At 35.7% G+C, this 24,089-nt stretch overlaps 1 protein-coding gene across 4 annotated transcripts in view; it reads right to left on the bottom strand.

The window, feature by feature from the left end:
* Positions 1–23,877, bottom strand: part of Mlip (muscular LMNA interacting protein) — a 236,203-nt gene extending 212,326 nt beyond the window's left edge. For 2 of the 4 annotated variants that reach the window (XM_046426722.2, XM_046426717.2), the window contains exon 1: positions 23,696–23,831. In XM_046426722.2, the coding sequence (XP_046282678.1) occupies positions 23,696–23,758 (63 nt within the window). In that variant the 5' untranslated portion in view covers positions 23,759–23,831. The other 2 variants (XM_058573407.1, XM_058573394.1) reach the window with 2 other exon arrangements.
* Between the last annotated feature and the right edge of the window lie 212 nt (positions 23,878–24,089).

The raw sequence follows: 24,089 nt of genomic DNA, 5'->3' as shown, positions 1-24,089 counted from the left end.
AGAAAGGGAAATTGCATGGTAATGGAGGGAGACCCTCATTGTTATACAAAATTACATATAAGAGGTTGTGAGGGGAATGGGAAAATAAACAAGGAGAGAAACGAATTACAGTGGATGGGGTAGTGAGAGAAGATGGGAGGGGAGGGAGGGGGGATAGTAGAGGATAGTAAAGGTAGCAGAATACAACAGTTACTAATAGGGCATTATGTAAAAATGTGGATGTGTAACCGATGTGATTCTGCAATCTGTATTTGGGGTAAAATTGGGAGTTCATAACCAACTTGAATCTATTGTATGAAATATGATATGTCAATAGCTTTATAATGTTTTGAACAACCAATAAAAAATAAATTAAAAAATAAAAATAAAAAAATAAAGAAGCCTTCAGGATGTAAAGAGAGGTTTGGTGAAGAGCTACACTGAAATCTCAGAGCTGAAAGAAAACTTTGAGTATTTTGATATTTTTTTCAGTTTATACTGAACACACAAAAACGGGTCTAAGTCCTCTCAGGTGTCACCTTATCCCTAATTAATTTTTACGTCTCCTTTCCTATTCATGTTTGCCTTTCCAGCTCCTGAGTCAGCAGAAACGTTATTACTAAGGGATAATGGTGGTGGTTGTAGTGAAGGCTAGATTCCTACCCCTCCTGATTTCAAGACACTCGCATGGTATCCAGCACCATAATGATGTCAGCAGTGATCCTGTCAAATTAAAAAGAAGGTAACTTATTCAATCTACAAATGTGTGAGCAAAAGGAAAGAGAGATTAGGGAAATTGTTCCTGACATTGATAATCTTATGACTTCAGATCTGCTGCTTCTTGACTCTAAAACTTTGTCTATGAAATTTTGTCCTCAGCACATTTAGATTCTACCAAAAAAATAGTTTATAGATGTTTTATAATTTTTTAAATATAATTTCCCTTTTATCCTTAACTAGGCTGAGACTTCCTGGTGATAATCTTAGTTATTATATTGTTCAATTTAATACCTTCTGTTGTCATAGAGTCATGACTTTTTAAAAAATAATAATTTGTTCAGGATCCAAAACTCAGTTGCTAGGGAAACAAGCTGAAAGCTCAGCCATAAATTCTGTAAACATATTTTCTGAAACAGAAGAAGAAGAGGAGGAAGAGAAAGAGGAGGAGAAAGAATATGGTGCAACAATAACAATGGTGCAATGGTGGATAGGAATGGCTACACTACTTTTTTACCTGTTCTGCTTAGAAAATCAAAAAACACCTCAGGGAATGGGAGAAACTTGGTCCATAAAACCTTCATTACATAGAGGGAGAGTGTCATCCATTCTTCATTACAAAAAAGGCTCTGAGTACACCCCAATAAGATAAGTACACTGTTGAGCACTAAGCTGAGTTAAATGCATCATTATCTATCAGGGATTCAACTTCAAACCAGGATGACAGATGAGCACATGCCAATTAGGATGCCTATAATAGTAAAAAATAATGAAGATACCATAAGCATGTAGAAATGCCATGCAACTGGAATTCTCACATTATTGGTGGAAAATTTTTTAAAAAAAGTTTTGCCCACTCTGGAAAAATGATTTGGAAGTTTCTTAGAAAAATGAAGCATACATTTATGTGACCCAAGAAGTCCTCACCCAGCTATCTACCCTAGAGAAATGAAAACTTACATTCACACCCAAACCTGTACACTAGTGTTCATAATAGCTCTTTTCATAACAGTCAAGACTGGAAATGTCCCAAATGTTTTTCAGTGAGTGAATAATTAAATAAACTGTTGAACACCCATAAAATGGAATACTGCAATAAAGGAACAAAGTATTGATTTATTGAGTTGTGAAACAACTTGATTGAATCTCAAATCTCTCAAAGCCATTAGGTTAAGTGGAAGCAGTCAGTCTCAAAAAGGTTATTTACTATCTGATTCTATGCATAGAACATTCTCAAAAAGGCAATTGCTTTTGATTGCTATATGAATGGAGAGAAGTGACTATTTCTTAACTGAACTTTACTTTCATTTTGGAGGCTCTAGATGTGAACAACTGGGATTTAGAATTTGAGTTAGGAGCTATGGATCTCCATGGTAGGAACCCAAATGGAACATCTGGTCACAGAATTAAAGTGTGTTTGAGGGCTGGAGATGTGGCTCAAGCGGTAGCGCGCTCGCCTGGCATTCGATCCTCAGCACCACATACAAACAAAGATGTTGTGTCCGCCAAAAACTAAAAAATAAATATTAAAATTCTCTCTCTCTCTCTCTCTCTCTCTCTCTCTCTCTCTCTCTCTCTCTTTAAAAAAAAATAAAAATAAAGTGTGTTTGATTATTTGTCCCAACCAAGTAGGGCTCTCATTAATGGCCCAACTCCACTAAGCACTATAACTTAGGAGCTAAAAACATAAGACTTTGACTCAAACAATGCCTTCAAGGAAAGAATGTACCAGTTGCTCACTGTATTGCTTTGGACATGTCAACCTTGCACAATTTGTCTCCTAATTTGTAAAATGAGAAACATACAAAAGTAAGATGCTGAAAGCCTAATGAATCTCTTTTTCGGCAGAATGCTCTCCAGTCAATCTCCTCGCCAAACATCAGATCCTAAAAGGCTTTCCTGAACTCTTGACAGTCACCACTTACACTCATCCCTTTCATTGTATTTTGTTTTCTGTTATCTGAAATTACTTGTTTATTAGTTTATCGAATGGATTATCATCAGCTTCTCCCCACTCACTACTTTGATGATGGTTTTATGAAGGCTTCCTTCTTGTTAGTCCTGCCTACTCTGGTACTATCAATATCTAGAACAATGCCTGATGCATGGTAGGTGCTCAAAAGGTATTTTTAAAATAGATGAGTAAATTCTGATGAATAAAAGTGAGTAGGCTTGCACACATTAATTTCCCAAGAATCATAATAAAAAGCATTAACTAAATTGCTATGATTCTATTATTTTTCAATACAAAAATATAACTTGCTAAAACATGCTTGTGGTCTCGATTTCTCCTTCAGACCAAATGTATTATGTTTGCATAGCTGTAGTCACTGTTGAACAGGCACTTTTGTATTTTCAAATACTGGGCTACCTGAAAAGGAAGACCTCTGCATTATTACTTGGTGTTGATCTAAAGATGGTTTACATTTTAGCATGGCTGGGCAGTTTTTCATACTACCCACTACAGCACAGATCACACACACAAAGAGACGGACACAATTGATGCTTGCTGCATCTGTTATATTACAACTTTTCTTTCTATATAATCCATGCTGGTCTAGAATTCATGGGCTCAAGTGATCTTCCCACCTCCACCTCTGAGTAGCCTAGGAATGGGCCCTGCCCTCAGTTTCCCCTATTCTTTTCAATATCATTTTATGGATTTATGGTTTTATTTTATGGATTTTATGATTTTTAAAACAGAATTAAACTATAGCATCTTTAATTTTCATATCTTGTTTGCTTAGGTAAGTAAGTAACCAAGCACCTTAAAATATCCCTCATAATGCTAGTACATGTCCCCTTACCTGAAACTAAATTTATAGGGCAGCACCATGCCAAATAGAATTTTCTAATCCATTTTTTTGTGGGAGCAGGGGGGCATCCAGGATTGAACTCAGGGGCATTCGACCACTGAACCACATCCCCAGCCCTATTTTGTATTTTATTTAGAGACAGGGTCTCCCTGAGTTTCATATTTTATTTACCAACATTCATTTTATTAAATATTTAAACCTGAGATATACAGTTGCCTACATTTGCCCCATGCCAAGGTGTATGGTGTCTTTCATTTTGAAAGACAGTTGAGCTCTGGCTTTGAGACCAGTGTTAGCCATTAATACACTTCAATAACATTCACCCATTTTAAATCCAACACATTTATTCCTCTTGAGTCATTTTACTTGTGTTTGTTTGTTTTTAAATGGCAGCTCCCAGCATGATTTTCAGAAGAGAATGATTTAAAGTTCATAAAATGTCATCACACAGTTCCACTTTCTCTAACAAATTACCCAGGAAACCAAGATGAAAATTAAACTTAAACCATTTAAACATTTTACACACATTATCTAAAATTACTGGAAATACCAATTTCCAAAGATTTTATGCAGTTTTGTTCATACCATTGAGTGAAACTTTTCCCGTTCAAAGATCTGAAAGATATCAATGTTAAGAAATTATTTAAATTAGTTTTATAGATTTTTATGGTTATCACATGCCTTCTACTCCAACCACAGGAAAATTTCCTCACAGTAAACTCTATTTCTATTAACACATGTGACAGAGCTGTGGTCTCTGGTTGCATATGTGTTAAAAATCTTTGTTAGTTTTAAACCTAATTTTCTCATGTGAAAAATAAATGGGCTTACTTTCACAGGTGACAAGAATGATAAAATAGAAAAATATTTTGAGTTTTTTCCATATAATAAAAACTGATTCATTTGCAAGATAAGTAGATTAGATTCTAAAAGAAACAAACGAAAATGAGATCTGATACATGCAAAAAAAGTCCATTTGGTAAAGACACACACAAAAAGTTCATCAGATCTTTTGAGGCCTACAAATTTGACCAAAATGTCAAAAACAGTAGGTTTTTAGGCTTTCTTACTTCATGGATCAGCTTTTTTAAGGAATCATCACAATTTCATAAATATACAGGAAACTTTAAAGCCAAATAATTGAAGAAGCATGGAATCTCAAAAAAAAAAAAATCCTTAAATAAATTGAAGGAACATAAATTATTGTTATGAAAAAATTTACATTGTTCTTATTTTGCTTATTTACTCTAGATTGAGTAAAACCTTGTCCAGAGACACACTAATCCACAAATAATTTTTGGCATTCAGTCTTCTAGACAATGCCGTGAATAAATGAGGTGCTTCTGAGATTTGCTTTCATTGCCTTAAATGATCCTTTTCCAGGAGTTTCAGGTCTTCTGAATATAAAGAAGAGAAACTCCTACCATGAAACTGATAATTTCCATTTAGACTGGACTCAGATGAGAGGTCCAACATCCACTGCTGAGTTGCCAGAGACCCTTGGTAGATCTCTAGAAAACTGGAGAGTGAGGTGATTGGGCCCCACATGCGTTCATCTAGGTGGTTTCATTACCTACTCTCAAGTCACAAAAATATTGTTAGTAGATATTAATAATACCACTGAGGTTACAACACAATAACAAAAGTGAGGTTCACCGAAGAAAAGTTGTCAAAGACATCTTCACAGCTGGAAGGCATCAGAACAGGGATTTGAGCTTAGCCTCTGAAGCCAACATGATGTTTTATTGTTCAACACTGATGACTTTTTTTTTTTTTTGGACCATTAGCCACAATCCTCCCCTGTGAAGACCACCATTCTCTTTTTCAGAGCAATCTTTCTGCTACTACCATGTAGCCCTATGCCAATGATTGGTGCTTTCTTAACAAATCTGGTAAACATCTGCAAATTTACCAACACTTCTCAAAAGTTTTTGTTTCTTGTTTGTTTTGTTTTGTTGAGACTGGGTTTTGCTATGCTGTGGACTAGTCTCAAACTCTTGTGCTCAAGTGATTCTCCTACTTCATTTAGCCTCACAAGTCACTGGGATTATAGGCATGCACCTCCACACCAGGCTTACCCCTCCTTTTTTGATAGACATCTCCACTTCACAATAACAATGCTTTAACTAAAATCATAATGGAGGACAATATTATTATTGGAGGGCACTTATCAAGGCCTCTTTCACTATATTTAGATCTCTCTCTCTCTCTCTCTCTCACACACACACACACACACACACACACACACACAAACACCACCACCACCACCACTACCACCCCCACCACCACCACCACAACCAGAAATAGAGAGAGAAGCATCCACTCAGTTTTACTGTCCTGCAAACATTCTTTTGAGAAGAAATCCTCTATACAGAGCCACTTAATCACCCTGGGTTATAGAGTTAATCCAGTCAAGGATGATTATTGGCAAGATTACAGATACCAAATCAGGAATCACTGCATACAAAGTTACAGTTATATGTCATGCCCCTGGTTTTTTAGGATCATAGAAATATTATGGATATTATCACCAATGCTTTACAGAGCATACACAGAATTATCAAAGATCAAAATTTCAACTGACATGGGAAAAAAATCAGCCTATTACAGATCGCTTTCTGACCTTCCAAATTCATCGATTATTCACACTCTCAAATCAACCAAGGACAAGAGTTATGAGTATTACAAGCATTTACTATATTCTTTGCCTCTCAAGGGGTAACGTTAAAGCAACACTTTTTAATTCCTGGCATTTTTCCTAAATTCCCAGGAAGTCATATATGTTTATCCCCTATCTCCAACATACCCATAACAAAGAATTAATTTTCACTTTTTACTGAGTAAAATATATTCAAGACCCCACTTCCCTTCCGCCCCATTCCAAAGCTACTGTTTGAAAGAAAAAATTGATTTTTACTAAGTTAATTCAATATATTTGGTCTACTTATAATTTAGACCACCCTATAAAGATAAGCTCAGTATTCAATTAGCCCAATATTTGTCCATTTAAATTTTGCTGACCAACTAGAATTACAGAGAAATAAACTGTGAAGATGTTTAAATACATTACTTCTCACAATATTCCTTTGCTATGAGGACTATAATTATGTTCATTTCATATACAATGATTCTAATGTGTAGAGAAGCAATAAACTCCCTAGTTACATGGCCAGGGAATGGTCAAAGGCAGGAACTGCACACAACTCTCAAAGCAGTGTGATTCACCACTATGTAATTCTTTCATCTCTAGGTACACAGTGCTAAGCCACTGCAAATATTTGAGAAAGTAGCTGGAAATTTTTTTTAATTAACAAATTATTCCTTTAATTTTTTTTTAAAATCTTTGTTCAATTCGTCTGTATTGTCCTTTCTTATAAAATTCAAATTCAGGGCCTCAAGAACGTGACTATCTTACTACAGGCAGATATATGTTTTCAAAGATACTTGAATAATTCATTATGCCCAGTACAAGAGTTATTCCCCATGATTTAAAAGAAAAAAAAAGAATTATTTTGGATTTGTCTCTTTCTGTACATGAAATATGACATCTAGGCCTGAAAGTCAGAACGTCGGAACTTTCTAGAATGTAAGTTCTACCTTTCCAGGAGGTTATAAGATGGCATTAATTAAAACCAGTTCAATATTTTTCTTTCAGTGATAAGCAAAATTAAGACGCAGGGAGGCTAAGCAACTTGCCTCAGCCTTAGGTAAGCTGGCCTCCAAGGCTGCTTGGTTCTTCTTACAATAGCACCCTGCAGACTCAGTGAACAACCACAATGGAAGGCCAAGGATAAGAACAGCTGATGTTCCCTGGTAACCTTATGATAAAATTTATGACAATAGGAAGAAAACAGAATACCATTTATACCTTTTTACATAATACTTCCACATCTTTGAACAAAATAATACAATGTTCTTTCCATGGGGAAGCTGATAAAACATCAGCTACTCATCCATAGCCCTTATCTTTCTTTCCCTATAGTCTCACTTAACAAGCAAAATAAACCAACATTTAGAAAGACTAGACTGAGTTTCTCTTCTCTCCTCATGGTCAAGGGCACTGGCTATACTACTGACCTTATAGCTTTGATGTAATTCTTCTTTCTGTAATTAAAAAAAAACAGCATGAGGTTACATACTGAATGTTTGTGTATCCCCCAAAACTCATATTAAAATCCTAACCTCCAATGTGATGGCATTAGGAAAAAGTGGTTAGTCATGATGGTACAGCCCATGTGAATACAGCTAGTGCCCCTTACAAAAGGGACTCCAAAGAATTCTCTCACAATGAAAATTTGGCAATCTGTAACTCAGAAGAAGGCCCTTACACCTCACCAGACTCTGACCATGCTGGTACCCTAATCTCAGACTGCCAGCCTCCAGCACTGGGAGAAATACACATCTGTTATGTATATGCCCTCCTAGCCTATAGTATTATGTTATGGCAGACCAAACTGACAAAGACACATTAAAAAAAAAAAAAAAAAAAAAAAAAAAAAAAAACCTCAAAGGAAAGATAAGTTTAGCCTCATAAAAAAGAATGTCAGAAAGTAGGCTGAAATTGCCCTTTTAGTGTTCTCCATCCTTTTTGCTAAAAACAGGAACAAAAGTCATACATCTTTCATAGAGTTCTTTCAATTTCTTAGAGTCTACAAACCATGATCCCTGGAATCACTGATTTCTGGTTTCCATCTATGAGTAGATTAAATATTGGGTGCATTGTTCTCTGGCTTCTCCTGGTCTGCCCTGGTTTATGCCAGCTATCCTAGCATTTACCAATGGTCTCCCCTTTCACATCCGAAGGTGTCCCTGTTGGATAATAAGTTACATGGTCACCCGGTTAAATAAATAAATCTGCTTATCATATGAAGAACTCTGATACTTATAAAAGACTACCAATAGTAACATAGGGGAATGGTCATAAAACAAGATAAATAATTTCAATATAAGTTCCTATAAAAAGTTCAGACTTGTGAAATATCACAAACCCTCCATTTGGAAAACATTGGCTCCAATCTTGCTAAAAAGACAACTCATTACAAGTGATGTAAAAGTTACCACCTATCTGTATTTCTAGTGAAATTTAAAACGTTGTCCAAATATATTTCCTTATTTAGAGGGAAATTGGTTCAACTTATAACTGAATTTAGGGGGTTGTTAAAGTACTATTACTTAGATTCTGTATTGGTGGTATTTTGTTATAGTTTATGATGCTTAAATGTTAGTTTAATTTTTAAAAAACAAAGAATAATAAAGGCCACCCAAGGTAAATGTTATCCTTGATAATTTGGTTATTATACATCAGAGTAAACTCAAAGTACATGTTTGCTCTGAGGGAAACAAGAAATCACCACACAGTGGCTATGGAAGGGCAAGGTCCTGAGTCTGTCATGAAAAGAGTATAGCTTCTGGTTGGGAGAGCGAATCTCCACTTAAGCTTCCCTGAGACCAAGCTCCTCCATTGACTTGCTATGGGTCCTGAGAAACCCATCTGACTTAGTTTCTTCAACTGTAAAATGGGAATATTATCTCCCTCCCAGAGTTGGGATGAAGATGGCAAGTTAAGTGCTTCATGTGCTTCTGGAAACATGGATGTGCTCTGTCTGTTATCAATATCATTATAATCTGGGAAAAATTACTGAGGTTACCTTAGGTTATCAATCAATAGGGCTTTATTTTTTAATATTGATACATTAATTCAATTAAAAATTAAACTCAAAAATTCAATTAAAAATGACTTGTAAGAAAGATGTCCTGGAATATTTACAGATGATTAAAACATCCATAGTTGTTCTATTTTTAATGGTGAAAACATCAATAAAAACAGAGTGATAAGAAAAATGATGATATGCCTGCTACCTTCAGAATGATAAGCTCATTCCTTCCTGTGATTATTGAAAGATATCAATCTAAAACTCTTGCCTGAGATTTTAAATACAAGGGGGACCCAAAAAAAAGGGACACCATTCCTTTTACTTCCCAAGTATTATTAAATAAATACTTAACAAATGCATAAAAATTCCAGATACCTTGAAGTACTCTGCTCACCTCACTCACACTGTGTAGTTGTCATTGCAGAGTGGGATAGAGAATAATCTACTCTGAGAACTCCTCCAAAATAAGTATAGACCCTCAAAGGACAACTTGGATTTTACTGATTTCATAAGCATCTCAGTAATCATAACTACCAGTGGTAAAGAATTTCCACATATCTGAAACTACTTAATACTTACAGCCTTTTTTTGTATTACTTAATTCTCAAAATGGATTATTAAATATAATGTACTACTGGATTATAGAGGGTTGTTCTTGGGGAAAAAATAAGTAACCATCATAAATAGTATTTAAAATAATATCTCTGTGGCTAGACTTTTACCCGCTTTGTACCTCCTCCATTGCTCTGTGTCTAGCACATTGGCTAACTGGTAGAGTCTGCCATTTTCATACTGCCACACTCTAGCTCACTGTCATACTCTGGTGATATTATTGCTAATGCCAAAATCTACAATTGTGACACCAGTGCCACAGATGACTACCAATGGCCTGTCACACAGCCTATCCAGAGCTATGTCAGGACAGTAGCACATCTGCCAAGCTGCCCACACCACACATGCTGATGTTTAGTGCCCTTCACATCATGTGAAGGTTTTACAGAAACAATCTTTACTCACAATCATGAGTGAAGAGGTTGAGTTGGAGGTCAATCAGGAAGGAGGAGACAACCAATTATTTACCATGAACAAAAACCTTAAGTATCCCACCTGTCTTCTTTCCTCCTGAGAGTCTGACCCTCAGTGTCCCTTGAAAACAATCCATTGACAATGTCAAACTACCAACTCTGCAGACATGTCTCAATTCTAAGGGGAATTCAATTTAGATCTTGGTTTGGGATCTCTGACACTTATCAAATCGGAGAAGATACAGTACACACATGTGTGCACACACACTCAGACCCATAAACATCACGTCTGAACTGGGGGTCAAGCACTTGGTGGAGCACTTGCCTAGCTGTGTGAGAGGCTGAATTCAATATTCGGTATCATAAATAAATAAATAAAGCCATATCTGTGCGGTTCAGTCAGGGCTTCAAGAGTACTACTTTCCATATATCAGGCTTACAAAGTGCCCAAAACAAAAAGTTCCTGGCCTTGAGGAGCTGGTATTCTGCTGGTGGCCAGGACCACGTGGGCAGAATAATGGACACTAAAGGTTTTCATCAACCTGTTGTCAGATGAAGAATATAGCATCAAGTATCAGGGGCCTTGCATTCCTCTCTGACACAATCTCATCCAGTTAGTAGGATCCAAAAAATGTGAGATCTTTACCAAATAATAATAATAATAATTATTATTATTATTATTATTATCATTATTCTGAGCTATTTGAAATTTTAGTAAAACTGAAAAACAAAATTCATCTCACAATATTGTTGTCTTTATTTAGGCTATTAAAATTCTAAGGTTGAGCAGATCAAGTTGTGCTACACAAATACTTCACTGATTTACATGTTCATGTTCTGCCAAGGTAGATGATTATAAAAGGACTTTCCACTTTGCATAACATTGGTACTTTGTGGAGGGAAAGGAATGTATTGTCTACCACCCCAATACCTTTAAATTTTCTTATATAATGCCATCATAGGTAATTTTTCTACTATGTTCATTAATTTTATTTTACAAACATTATTGCAACAAGCAGCATTATAACTAAATATGTTTATGTTTCTTTACTTCAAATGGATCACTAAAGTAAAATTACCTGGCCAGGAGGTATAGAGTCCAATAGATGGATCTCAATATATATTATGCCCCAGAAAAGTTGTACCACTTAAATCATTGTGGTCCTTGGTATATGAGATTAAATATTTTATAGAAAATGTCTTAAATAAAAAATATTAGAAATGTTGCTTTGCTAAGAAAATATCTTTTGTACAAGGAAGGAAAATGCCAGAGGAAGGTAAGAAACATAAATTAGGATACTCTGAACCAAATAGTTTCAGGATTTAAAATGTCTTTGAATCAGACAGTGCTATTTACTGTATTTATGTCCTTCTTTTGAACATTCTACACACACACACACACACACACACACACACACACATACTAAGATGCTTCCCAAACTCTCCTCCTGCATACCTTTATTCTTTCCCTCCTACAAATATCCCACTTGGTAAGTCTTGCAGCTTCAGTGCTTTTAAAATTAATTTTATGAACTACATTAGGTATGGTCTTAATTATTTACACATTCACAATGTATCCATTTATTCTTACTTGTATAGTACTTGCATCCATATGATTAGTCTCCACTGACACTGGTCTCTAATGTCCTTAGGAACAGGCAACTTGTTTTAAGCACTTGTCACTCTTTACAGGACAGAGAAAAAAAATCAAAACTTAATAATGTTTAAATGACAGCACATTTCCTAGTGGGAATGTAAGCATAGTTTCTGCTCTGAGAGTGTGAAATCACAGAAGTTCTGACTGAAGAGAAAAATCCCCAGTCATAAGTTCAGGGCTTCTCTAGACACAAGAAGTAATCTGTTGGTCACTGTGATTCTCATTTTCCTAATGTCTATAACTTATTGAGTACTTAGTAGGTGCAGGCAGTTTCCAAATATTTCCTCATATTTAATCTATGTGACAACCCCATGAAGCAAGACCTATCTCATTTTGCAGATAAAAAAAAATTGCAGCTCATTTGTGTTCAGCATATTAAGAGTCTAGATTTGAATCTTGACCCTAGAGTCCTTGCATTTGAACCACCAAAATTACTATGGCACAAAAAAGTCATCACTATGATATAACTGCCATATATATAAGCTGCAATTTTCAAACCTCTAGAGATGGCATAATTTTAGTTAAATGAGCAAAATATTTTGGGCATGTCATATGACATAGCATATACAATGCTTTCACATGGTGCCATTTCTCTTATCATGGTCCATTTGTGCTGCTATAACAAAACATCTGAGGCTGGGTACTTTATAAGAACAGAAATTTATTTTCTCACAGTTCTGGAGGTTAAGAGTCTAATATCAAGGCACTGATATGTTTGATGTCTAGTGAAAACCCACGTCTCATACACAGTGACTTCTAGGCTTCCTCACACAGTGGAAGGGATGATTGCTGAGTCCACGCACAGCAGAAGAACAAAAGAATAACCCATTCCCTCTAACCCTTTTTAAGCGTTCTAAATCCCATCCACTAGGACTCCACCCTTACAACTTCATCATCTCTAAAGGCCTCAGCCCTTATTACTAGCACACAGACAATTAAGTTTCCACATACCAATTTGGGGGATACAAGCATCTCTAATGAAGGAGAAGGATATTATTCCTCAACATCCATCACCTACTGAAAAGACATTTTCAACACAATCAAATCATTGGGAGGAGACTTTAAAAATAAATTAAGGGGTTTCTGGTTCAAGATGCTGATGGACCTTTCTCCCATATCCTGCTTTTGCCCCTAATTAAAGTGAGAGGAAAGGAATTTAAAACAATACACCTGTAGCAATAAGAAGTCTGGCAAGGCAGGAGAACTGTTATGAAACAGCACACTGCAAATACCTGGAAGATGAAGAGGAAATGGAGATGCATTGCCAGATGAAGCCAAGCCACCAGGAAAGGTGTAAGCAAAAATAACCAACACAGTTTTGGCACTATTACGGAAACACAAATAACTGGATGGAAGCAGACCTCAAACAGATCAGCAAGCTCTCCTTTATTCCACAGCAGAGTCCATCAATCAGGCACTGGAAGGGCTCATTTTCTGGGTATGAAAATGGCCTGCAGTTACGGAAGGGGTTGGACTTTTACGGTTTACAATGAGGGTGGTTCAATCATTGGAATATGCAGATGTATTGGTTTGGACAGTCAGGAAAAAAGTTCAACTTCTTTGAAATTCATTGTCACTGGGAAAAGTCACTGGTGTTCGCTGCTTATCTTCTTCCTCAGACCCATTGTTACCCAGCGCTTCACCATTTGCTTTTCTCCTTCCAGGACTCATTGGCAATGAGAAAGGGTAAAAGTCCAGGGCCCTGCGTTTCTGTATCTGCCTCCTTCCTTCAGGGCCCATTGTTCCTGGAAAAGGATTTACTGGGAGAGGTTTAATATTTGGCTAATTTTCCTCCCTCCTCCAGAGCCACACTATCTTTCCATTTTTCCTGGGGGGCTGTCTTATATAAATATTATTTTCCATAACCCTTCAGAAGGGGCCCTGAAAAAAAAAAAAAAGACCTTTCTAAACCCCAGACAGTGCCAGACTCAAGGAAGGTAATTCTATAAAGTCTTCACTATGAAATAGGACCAAGAAGAAGGGGATTATCTGAAGGTATAAGACCAACTAGTTTTCCTTCTTCCCCACCCCATGCAAAGATCAGCAGCAGCCAGGGAGTAACATCCTGCATGCAGAGGACTCCCCAGCCAAGTGATGAATGAATGCAACCATGGATGAGAAGCAGAAGTACAGCAAAACATGCAGGAATTCCTGAAAGCTGAGCTCAACTAGAAAACCAAAATAGGAATGGGAAAAGTTTTCATTTCCTTTGTTTCCTTCCCACATTATAAAAGAACATCCCCCTCTAGGTGATAAGCTCATTCATTCACGCTGACATTTTCTTCCTCCTGCCTCCCACTATGACATGTCATCCCCAGAGAAATTATAACAGGTTTGAGAAAGCAATTCTACAGGCTCTCGCGTCTAAGATGAATGCTATCCAGTTTGTATTTAAAATCATGAGGTGGTCTCTGAATTGCCGCACTCAGACATCTACAAGAGTACAAGGCCTATTTTGGAGAACAAGTTGGGGATGACATCTTCCCTAGGGGCTATACAGACAAGGAGATGCCCATTAACAGAGAAGAAAATTGATAAAGGACCCTTGAGAAATGTTTAGGTTACAAATAATGGCTAAAGACAGCAATTAAACCACAAAATATCCTCTATATTTTTTTTTCAAAAATAACCTTATTTTTATGAAGGTCATGTAGCAAAAATTACTCTAATGCACTTCCGTCACTAATGTGACATTCTATCCATCATACCCTTAGGGGAGCCATACTTGGGACCGAATAACTAGATATGTAATTGCAATCCCCACAATGAGAACCTAAAAAATATGTCGCCACAAGTACAGTGTGTTACAATTGTCAGGGTGAAAGCACAGCTCGGTTAAAGCCTGCAACACATCCATCTCCCTTCTGTTATTCACCATCACACAGAGCTGAATCAAAAGATCCATTCAAACACTGCATCTCAGACTTACATTATCAGCAGACACAGCTTTAATTAGCAGGGGTTTTCAAAGGGCTGGATGGCTTCAAGAACTTGATTTGAACCATAAAGTAGAAATCTGGATCCTTATCAGTTTCACTTCTCCACTCCCAGTTCCCCTTGCTGGATTCTAATAGTTATAGCCCTTGTTCTTTTTCTTTCTTTCTTTTCTTTTCTTTCTTTCTTTTTTTTTTTTTTTAAGAAGAAGAAACAATACGAAAATGGTAACTAGGGTTTTGCCATTCCTGTGCATCCACTTTTTCCTCAACCTTCGGCAATGCAGAGGGGCTAAAATTAAAGTCACAAAGGGACTAAAAGATCTGTGTCAGGTGCATTGCAGAGAGTGGTAAGAGTGACAAAAGGGAATGGAGATAAGACATAAGCCATTTTAGCAGTGACAGTTAAAACACAGATCTTATATGTTCTAAATTTTATTCCTGATAAAAACACTGCATCAGCTTTATTTTATGAACACTATGAGAAAATAGAATGCTATATTTTGCTATTTTTATACTGACATGAAAGCACTTAATTGCTACTTCTTCATCTACCACACAATTTTCACTCATGATTTAATTTCTGAATCTGTTGTTTCCCAGTGAAAACAGAAAAAATATGCAATTCAGCTATGAGTAGTGAACTGTGAACTTTCTATATTGACTAAGAAGAGGGTTTTATTTAATAATGATATCTGTGTTATATTTAGTTAGTGATGATATAAAAATATAGATTATTTTAAGCTTCCTAATGTTTGTATAAACAGGCAACATTTGGTATGGAAAGGATTTAATAAATCCACAGCCAGAGGACACTTTTCATATACTTAAAAAGTGCTGGAGAGCACACCATTCTTTGAAAATCCAATATAACCCCTCACTTTGTAGATAAGGAAACCAGTCTAAGTGACTTGCCAAAGGCGACACAAATACAACTTTCCCTAATACTGATCTCCAGGACTCAAATTCAACGTTTCTCACTGACCCAGCTGGCACAAAGTCCTCATCCCCCAGCAACATACATGCAACCCAAAGGCAACAGGTTCTTCATTTAGACTGTTAAAGATAAATCATGACAGAATTCAGAACACCTGCACAAATGCACCTACCTTCATTTGTCTTTTTTAATAGTATTGTCTTATTTGAAAATTATGCCCATGGTCCACTATCATCCTGACACACTGCCTCTTCTCTCCATTATTTTTGTTTTGTTTTTTTTTTTTTGTAATTCAATGCTATAAATTCTGCAAGAATTTTTAAAAATTTATTTGTTACTGGCTCTATGAAGAGGAGGCTGGGAAGAGGTTAGAGTGAAATTATTTCTTGTGCAAAAGAACAACTAGAGAGTTTTTTCACTTCAGTCTGCCAAATTGATTGCAACTGTACACCTTCAGCTGGAGTAAAACCAGAATTTTCTTATTGCTCATGAGGGATGAGGGATGTCTCAGTTCCTTGGATAGCATCATCTTAATTAGCAAACTCTCCAGTACCTGATGCAAAGGGATCAATCCTAAAATCTCTTTATGGGCTTCTCAGAGAGTTCTTATTTCTCCGAGAAATGAGAATAAATTAATAAGTAGAGATAAGTAAAATTAACACTATCATTACTATAAATTCAGAAATGACACTGAGTTCAGAAATTTAGAGAATCCTCATTTTGAAATTCTGAAATCTCTCCATTTGCCTTCCAGTTGAAGGATACTTATTGAGGAACTTACCAAGAAATTTGGTTCATTACTGCCCATCTGTTTTTTGAAAATAATTATTTCCATGGAGCATTTTGGACATCAACTTATTATAGAGTTTCTGCACTCTTTGGAGAAAAATGGATAATAAATTCAAAGCATACCATCGTTGGATGGGCCACCCTGGGAGAAGTGCCAAGGGGAAGTATGGACCACAGAGTAGGCAATACAAACATGTTAGAGAGTTAGCAGTCACCTTCTTAAAGATGCAGGAATGCTCCATTCCCCATGGTGGTGTCATCCAAAAACTACCACCATGAGCTAACAGCACAAGGAAGCTAAGGTGTGAGGATAAATTGACTCACATCCTTACCATCGAAAATATCAGACAGAATGTTCATATAAGGCAAATATGTCAGTCAAGTCTAGAGCATTGCAAGGGTCATTGGTTTACTATAAATAGCAGAGAAATGAAAATTGTTTTCAAAAACATAAGACCCAACACCAAAAAAAATGAAATGTTATTATTTGTTTATTTTAATCTTTTCTTCAATTTGATCAACAAAATTAGCTTTTCAAGAATCCAGGGCTAACAATAATGATAAATAGATCTAGTATATAAACCCAGTGCCTTACCTTCAGAGATTGGCCCCTTACATAGCTAAATATAAATTTATCACTTGTCATTATTCGAAGTTACCTTGTGAGGAATGTTGAATAGATCAGAAACAATGTTCAAGCCATATTGAAAATTACATCCAAGTAAACTAGAAATACCAACAGTATAAACTTTTTTTTTTTTTAGCTATGTTAGGGACTGCTGAGTGTCTGTTACTAATTAATCTAGTTATAGTTAGATACAAAAAGAGAAAAAAAGCAAATAGGTATTGTGACAGAATAAAATACATTACTGAATACAATGCTTTGCAAATGTTTCCATCATTAAGACATTCCAATAAGTAATTATAGACTTGCTACTAAAAGTCTATGTGAGGAATTGGGACATCTGTGTTTTGCACACTTAGAATATTTCCAAATTCCTAAAACATCATTATATTGTAATCTGCTTAAAAATAACAAAAATATAATAATCACCTTGAGGAATAGGACTTTATCATTTGTGTTTCTACTGCAGTCCTTTTTATGCTCTCATTTTTGAAATAAGTATTCAGAAATGTGCATTGATTTGTGTCATGATTTGGATGTGACGTGTCCCCCAAAAACTTACATGTGAGACAATGCAAGAAGGTCCAGAGGAGAAATGATTGGGTCTTAAGAGTCTTAACTCAGTCAACAATTTAATCCCTTATAGGGATTAACTGAGTAATAACTGAAGTGGTAGGGTGTGGCTGGAGGAGGGGGGATTGGGGCATGACTTTGGTATATATTTGCATCTGGCTACTGGAGTCTCTCTCTGCTCTCTGATCACCACATAAGGTGCTTCCCTCTGCTATACTCTCCTGCCATTTTGCTCCTGTCTTACTTGGAGCCCCAAAGAATGGATCCTGCTATCTATGGATTGAGACTTTTGAAACCGTGAGCCCCCAAATAAACCTTTCCTCCCTGACAGTTGTTCTGGTCGGGTCCTTTAGTCACAGTGGTAAAAAAGCTGACTAAAATAATTTGAAAGTCAATTTTTGTTGGTTTACTTGAGGACAGTTCTACCTACTAGGCACTTTGCATATCTCAAAGGTAGTCCCCCCAAAATCACAAATCGTCATCAGATAATTACATCAGGAATTATAGCCAAAGCACTAATTCTGTGCTTTCTTATTTTTGAATAGATTTCTTCTTAGAAAATAATTTCATTTGTATTAATGGAACTATGAATTTAATATTATTAAAGAGCTACACTTTAATAAATTACCACAGAATTTATTATATACATAGTTCTTTATATTTTTACATTTTACCCACCATTATTTCTATTTCTTTTCTTTTAATTTCAGTAAAAAAATAAGCAGGACAAGCCCTATTTTCTGAAGTTGAGAAATATTTTCATTTTTGAGGACATAATTATATTTACATAGCAGTAACCAAGTCTTTCATCTTTAAACTCAAGAGAACTCAAAATATTTTAAATATAAAAGGTAAAAATCACACTATTTTAAATATTTTTTCAACCTTTTAAATCAAATACATCCTATTAGAATCCTAATTATCAGATGATATATTTCCTTTCCTAGAGAGTTACTTTTGTGCAAAGAAACAATATATGTAACATTCAGAAATTAAATACTGTCTTGATCATCTTCTAACAAGTTTCATCATAAAATGAGTTGAAGCACATACTTTTCTTGTTATTATTTTTGTGATATTACTGAACATTCACTGCTTGGGACAACGAAATTGTCTCTTGAGACATATGATATTAATAAAGTAGAAATTATTAGATTTATGTGTGAGATCTGTTTGTTCCTATCATCTCTTAGAGAATCCATTATTATGTCAGAATGACCTAGGACAGGACTATTTTTGCTGTATTAATACATGAATAGTTTTTTTTTTCATTATGAAATTTCAGTTAAAATAAATGTAAGTGAAATTCTTTGTTGATATATTTAATAACATAGGGAGTAATCAAGATTTTATCAGTAGTTTTTCTTATTTATTAAAACATACTAGCCAAGTGTGGTGACATGTGACTGTAATCTCGACAGTTCAAGAGGCTGAGACAGGAGGATCAAGTTCAAAGCCAGCCTCAGCAAAAGCTAGCGCTAAGCAACTCAGTGGGACCCTGTCTCTAAATCAAATACAAAATAGGGCTGGGGATGTGGCTTACTGCTTGAAAAAAAAATACTAAAATGCAAATTAGTACTTGTCATGAGCCCACAAAGGGCTATGTGTGGACTGTTGTGCACAGTAGCCTCATGTAGGGATAAGTCTGGCAATGGGAAACTCCCATGGCACCCCTACAGAGATTGATCATCTGATGTAGGTGAACTTCCCTCTCAAGCTCTGCCAAACATCCCACACAGCACCTGAGATGGGTGTGACCTGCTAAGATGTCAATCAACCTGCTGACTGCAAGACATCAAGAAGCCAAGACTTATCCCTTGAAACCTTATCCCTGCCTTTGATGTGCCCCCTTAAATAAACCACCAGGGCTATTTTGTCTTTGACTAGTTCCAGAACCCATGTGGACTAGATCTATCAGGGGATTCCTCTTTTGTAAATATATTTCTGAGTATTTGTGTTTTATTATTCACTAATTATTTGAGATTTTAAAATTTAGGGTGGATTGGATTCTCCTGGGCAGGAAGTGCCCCCCAGTGAGACTATGGCCATTGAACCCCCCCAAAAAAATTGTTTTATTTTTAAAACAATTTCAAAAGTTATTTCATGTTAGAAATAAATAACACTTAGCTTGAATTTATTTCTGTATGTATCATTTTCCTGAAAATGCAACTCATAAATAAAACCAAATTATTAATCCATATGCTTATACATAATTTCTTAAATTATGTTCCAGAGAACACTAATTCCTCAGAATATTCACCATCATTCCCAGTACTGCACAAAATAAAAATAAAAATAAGAAAGAATATTCACCATCATTTTACACATATTAAGATGCATTATGTTGGGCCGGGCATAGTGCCTGTAATCCCAGGTACTTGGGAGGCTGAGGCAAGAAGATCTCAGGTTCAAGGTCAGCCTGAGAAGTTTAGTGAGACTCTGTCTCAAAATAAAACTTAAAAAGGGCTAGGGGTGTATAGTGGTAGAGTGCTTGCTTGACTAGCATATGTGAGACCCTGAGTTTAATTCCCAGTACCCGCCCCTCTCCCAAAATTAAAAAGATGCAGTACTATGGTAAGTGAGTTTAAGAAACACTGGATTAACCTCCAAAGCATCTCAGAGCCTTCAGTATATTAAAATACAATATGAGTCTCCAAAAGGAAGTATACAATATGGTGCATTACCTACACAACATTTATTGAACGTTCTTGAGCATGGAGCAGAACCATGGAGCCATATGGAAAAGCAGAGTTACTAGGAACACTATTTGGAAAGTATATAAGAAAAACAAGATCATTCAGCCCAAGGCCCGCCCCTTTATTGTGGAACTAACAAAGCTAAAATATATTGTTACAAAATAGCTCCCTCCCTTCACACCCTACCACATCCCACAAAAATTAGCTTCTGTGTAATCTGATTTTGCAGAATCAGTGACAAAGACATTCAATGTTAAGGTCTGTAAACAAGTCAGGATGGCGCCTGGCATTTTGCCAGAGGGAGTGGTTTGTGAAGTAACGCTAGCGAGCCATTAAGTATGGAGATTCCTTATTGGTTGACTGCTGTATCGAGTTTATGTTAATTAAGATAAGCTGTGTGGAATGTATATATACCGCTCCAGTCCTACAATAAACGGCTCCTACTCCTGCTGCTGTATTGATCTACACAAGTCGTTCGTCACCCCCCCCCCCTATTTTGCTGCAGCCGGACTGTGGCAATTCAACATGATTGAATCACTGGTTTTTCAGGGCATAGAAATGTCCTCAGTTCTTGCTAACTGATTTTTTTATGTTTATGTTTGAAAAATTTGGATAACATCAATTTGTGAAAAATTTCATATGACATTGGTAGACTGTAAAAGCCTTTAAAAAGGTGTAAAGGACACATCTTAAATTGGTAAGCGCTGAGAAATCTTTAATTTTAATCATCAAACATCAAAAAACTTAGGGGCCAAAAAATCAATACTTAAAAATAGGTTTTCATCTACCCAGAGTATGATAAGATTTAAACTGAATACACAGTTAAGAATCCCATTTTATTGTTATCTATCTCTTGGTGTAGAATAAACTGATGAATTTTTAAATTCAGTAGGCTATCAAGTTTTTAATTGCTATTGATCATATCTTCAGAATTGTTTTCAAATAAAGTCAACTAGATATATTGTTTGATTGCATGACATATAACATAGTTTTGTATAGTTGTATAATATTGATCATGATAAACCTCCACCTAGGAAATAAAGCTTTAATTTTAAACAAGATGCACATTGTAAGTCAACAATATTATAATGCACACATCTTTAAATATTTTATGGTAGAATATTCTCTACTTTTAAAAATAAACATATACTGAATAATTTTGAGAACATATTGAACTCTGCAAAAATACATATAAGGCTATTTTTAGAAACCTAGCCAGTCATACACTATTAAATTGGTATTAACAAGGAAAACAAAGTTCCATGAATTGAATTGTTTGAATGTTTGTTCACATAAGCAGTCAACATGCCTAACTATTTTTTATTAGAAATTTTCAAAGGTATGTATTTCCCAAATCTCTTAAATAGAAAATTCTGAACATGAGGTAATCACAGTGTCGTTAGAATTCCTGCATTTGAAAGATGTCTGAGTTTTGAGCTCTACCTGTCTATCCACACAATTTCCCCTAATACTGGACTTTCCTGTGTACCCCCCTTTCCAAGCATCTTGTCTGCAGGGTGCAAGCTGGATGTTGTCCCTTCCCTGATTTGCTGCCATATTTTCTTCCAATCACCTGGAAGTGAATCAGAAGCTAGCCTTAGGCTTCTACTGCAAAGTAATATTCATGAGTTTGGTGACAGCTATTTCCTCTAAGTAGACGATTTTGTCCACTTCAAGATTTATAGCTGTGTTCAAAGTAGAGTTGGGTATGCAGAAAAAAGATCTGACCTTCCAGAAAGTGAGATGTTAATACATCAAATAACTTCAAATGATTAGAGATCATTTTCATTTTGTGCAGTCCTCCCATGTCCAGTACGTTTATTTGCAAAACTTCCTGTTAAAGATTGCCAGGAAGCTCAGGGTCAAATTTCACACTAATTCATAGCAACTCTTTATTCACATATTTATTTACTTCCTATCCGGTTCAGTAAAGGTTTTGTGATCATTAAGCCTTTACACTTATCATATCTGAATCCTTCTCTTACTTTGAAATGCATTTCAACTTCTCTTTTTATATAACCTTGAGATATTGGCTCTTTCAGTAAGTCAGGCCAAAAACAGTTTGAAAACAGTATCAGACTAGAGATTTCACATACATTATAGTTTTTAATCCTCACAAAAGCTGTTAAAGTAGGTATTACTGCTCCTCATCTTACAAGAGAGTTAACTGAAATCCAAAAAGGTTAAATAAAATCCCAAAGTCTTCTGTTCAGAAGTTGTGGAACAAGAATTTTCACCCAGACCTTTCTGATTCAAAATCCCTGGTTAGTTCTATAATACTTGACCTTTCAATATAGTCAAAAAGCAAAATAGTCTGTGGCCATTACATATTTGGACAATCACCTAGAGCAGAGGTCCACAGTTGATATTCAAAATCATGACCTGAATCCTTTAAGAAAAGGTTATGTTTTATCCAAAATACTTCTTTAAAATCATAAAATTTTAATATATTTTAGGACTTTTTAGCCCCATTGAATTTTCTTTTCATTTTTCAAATTTTAATATCATTAATAGTGCATAAACCTCAACTTCAGACATCCAAAACAGTACATTCCCACAAGTTCAGCTTTATTATAGTTGATATAGTTTTACTTTTTGTTACTCCAATGCTATTCCAATTAGTCATACCTGTTACAATGTTAATTCTGTAGCCACAGCAAATTTACAAACATAATTAGCCAGCTACATCCGTTAGATGAACCGTGGGCAGCACATTTTACACAAGGGTACGGTGTACATAGTGTTTAGCAAATCTGAGTGGCAAGTATTGTTCATTGACAGTTCATTGCTTTGTATCAAGGTAAATTTGCTTTTACAACTTCTATAACAAAAACAAACCAAAAAGAATTTCTTAAGAATTAGAACACTAAACTTACTCCATTAAACTAAAATATTCTCCAACATTTATATTTTACCTTGGCACATAGTCTTGGTCTCTCCACAAGAAATTGTCTTGGAATACTTGTTAAGCTTCATATCAATAAATAAAGCAATTTTCCAGTATTGAGACAATCGCAGGAAGAGCTCAAAATTAAAGTATTTCAGTTTTTAAAATGGAAGTAAACCACATTATTTAACTAAATCAAATTTTCTCCCTTTCTACTAATAAAATTTAATATGGAAATTTGTTACATTATTTTCAGGAAAGCCATGGAACTTCCTGATTTCAAGGTTTTGATCAGCAAAACATGGACATAGAGGCTGGCTAGTACAAGTTTTCCAATCTATGACAGCTGCTCTTTACCCGGTCAATTACATTATAAACCTGTAGATGCTGAATCTCACAAATCTTACCGTTATTTTCTCCTCTAAATTCTTGTTTAATAAGCGTCCTTTTTCATCCTTTTCAAATTCCATGTTGAAAGAGAAGAGAGAGTGAGTCAGACAGAGAAACAGAGGTTCAGATTCTGTCTAGAAAATGATTTGACTTGCTTACATGTTAGATATTGCTGGACATTCCAAGTTGTGAGAGCCTAGGACACTATCAGAAAGCCCTGGCGATAATTTCTGGTTAGCTAGTGTTTCCATTTATAGATGTTCAAACCCCATAAACAGAGCACTGAAGAGAAGTCAGGCAGCTGGCCTTAGATAATGATAAATGTCACTAAATATAAAAGCAAACTCTTCAACAGGAGAATTATCCAACAGGTTAGGTTCCCTGAACCCAGAAAGATGTACATGACAAAAA

This window comes from Marmota monax, unplaced genomic scaffold, assembly GCF_021218885.2.
Source record: "Marmota monax isolate L192 unplaced genomic scaffold, Marmota_monax_Labrador192_F-V1.1 WCK01_AAM20220418_F8-fsc00247, whole genome shotgun sequence".
NCBI lineage: Eukaryota > Metazoa > Chordata > Mammalia > Rodentia > Sciuridae > Marmota > Marmota monax.
Note: the sequence above shows the minus strand (reverse complement) of the source record. Positions and strands in the feature narration are given on the sequence as shown.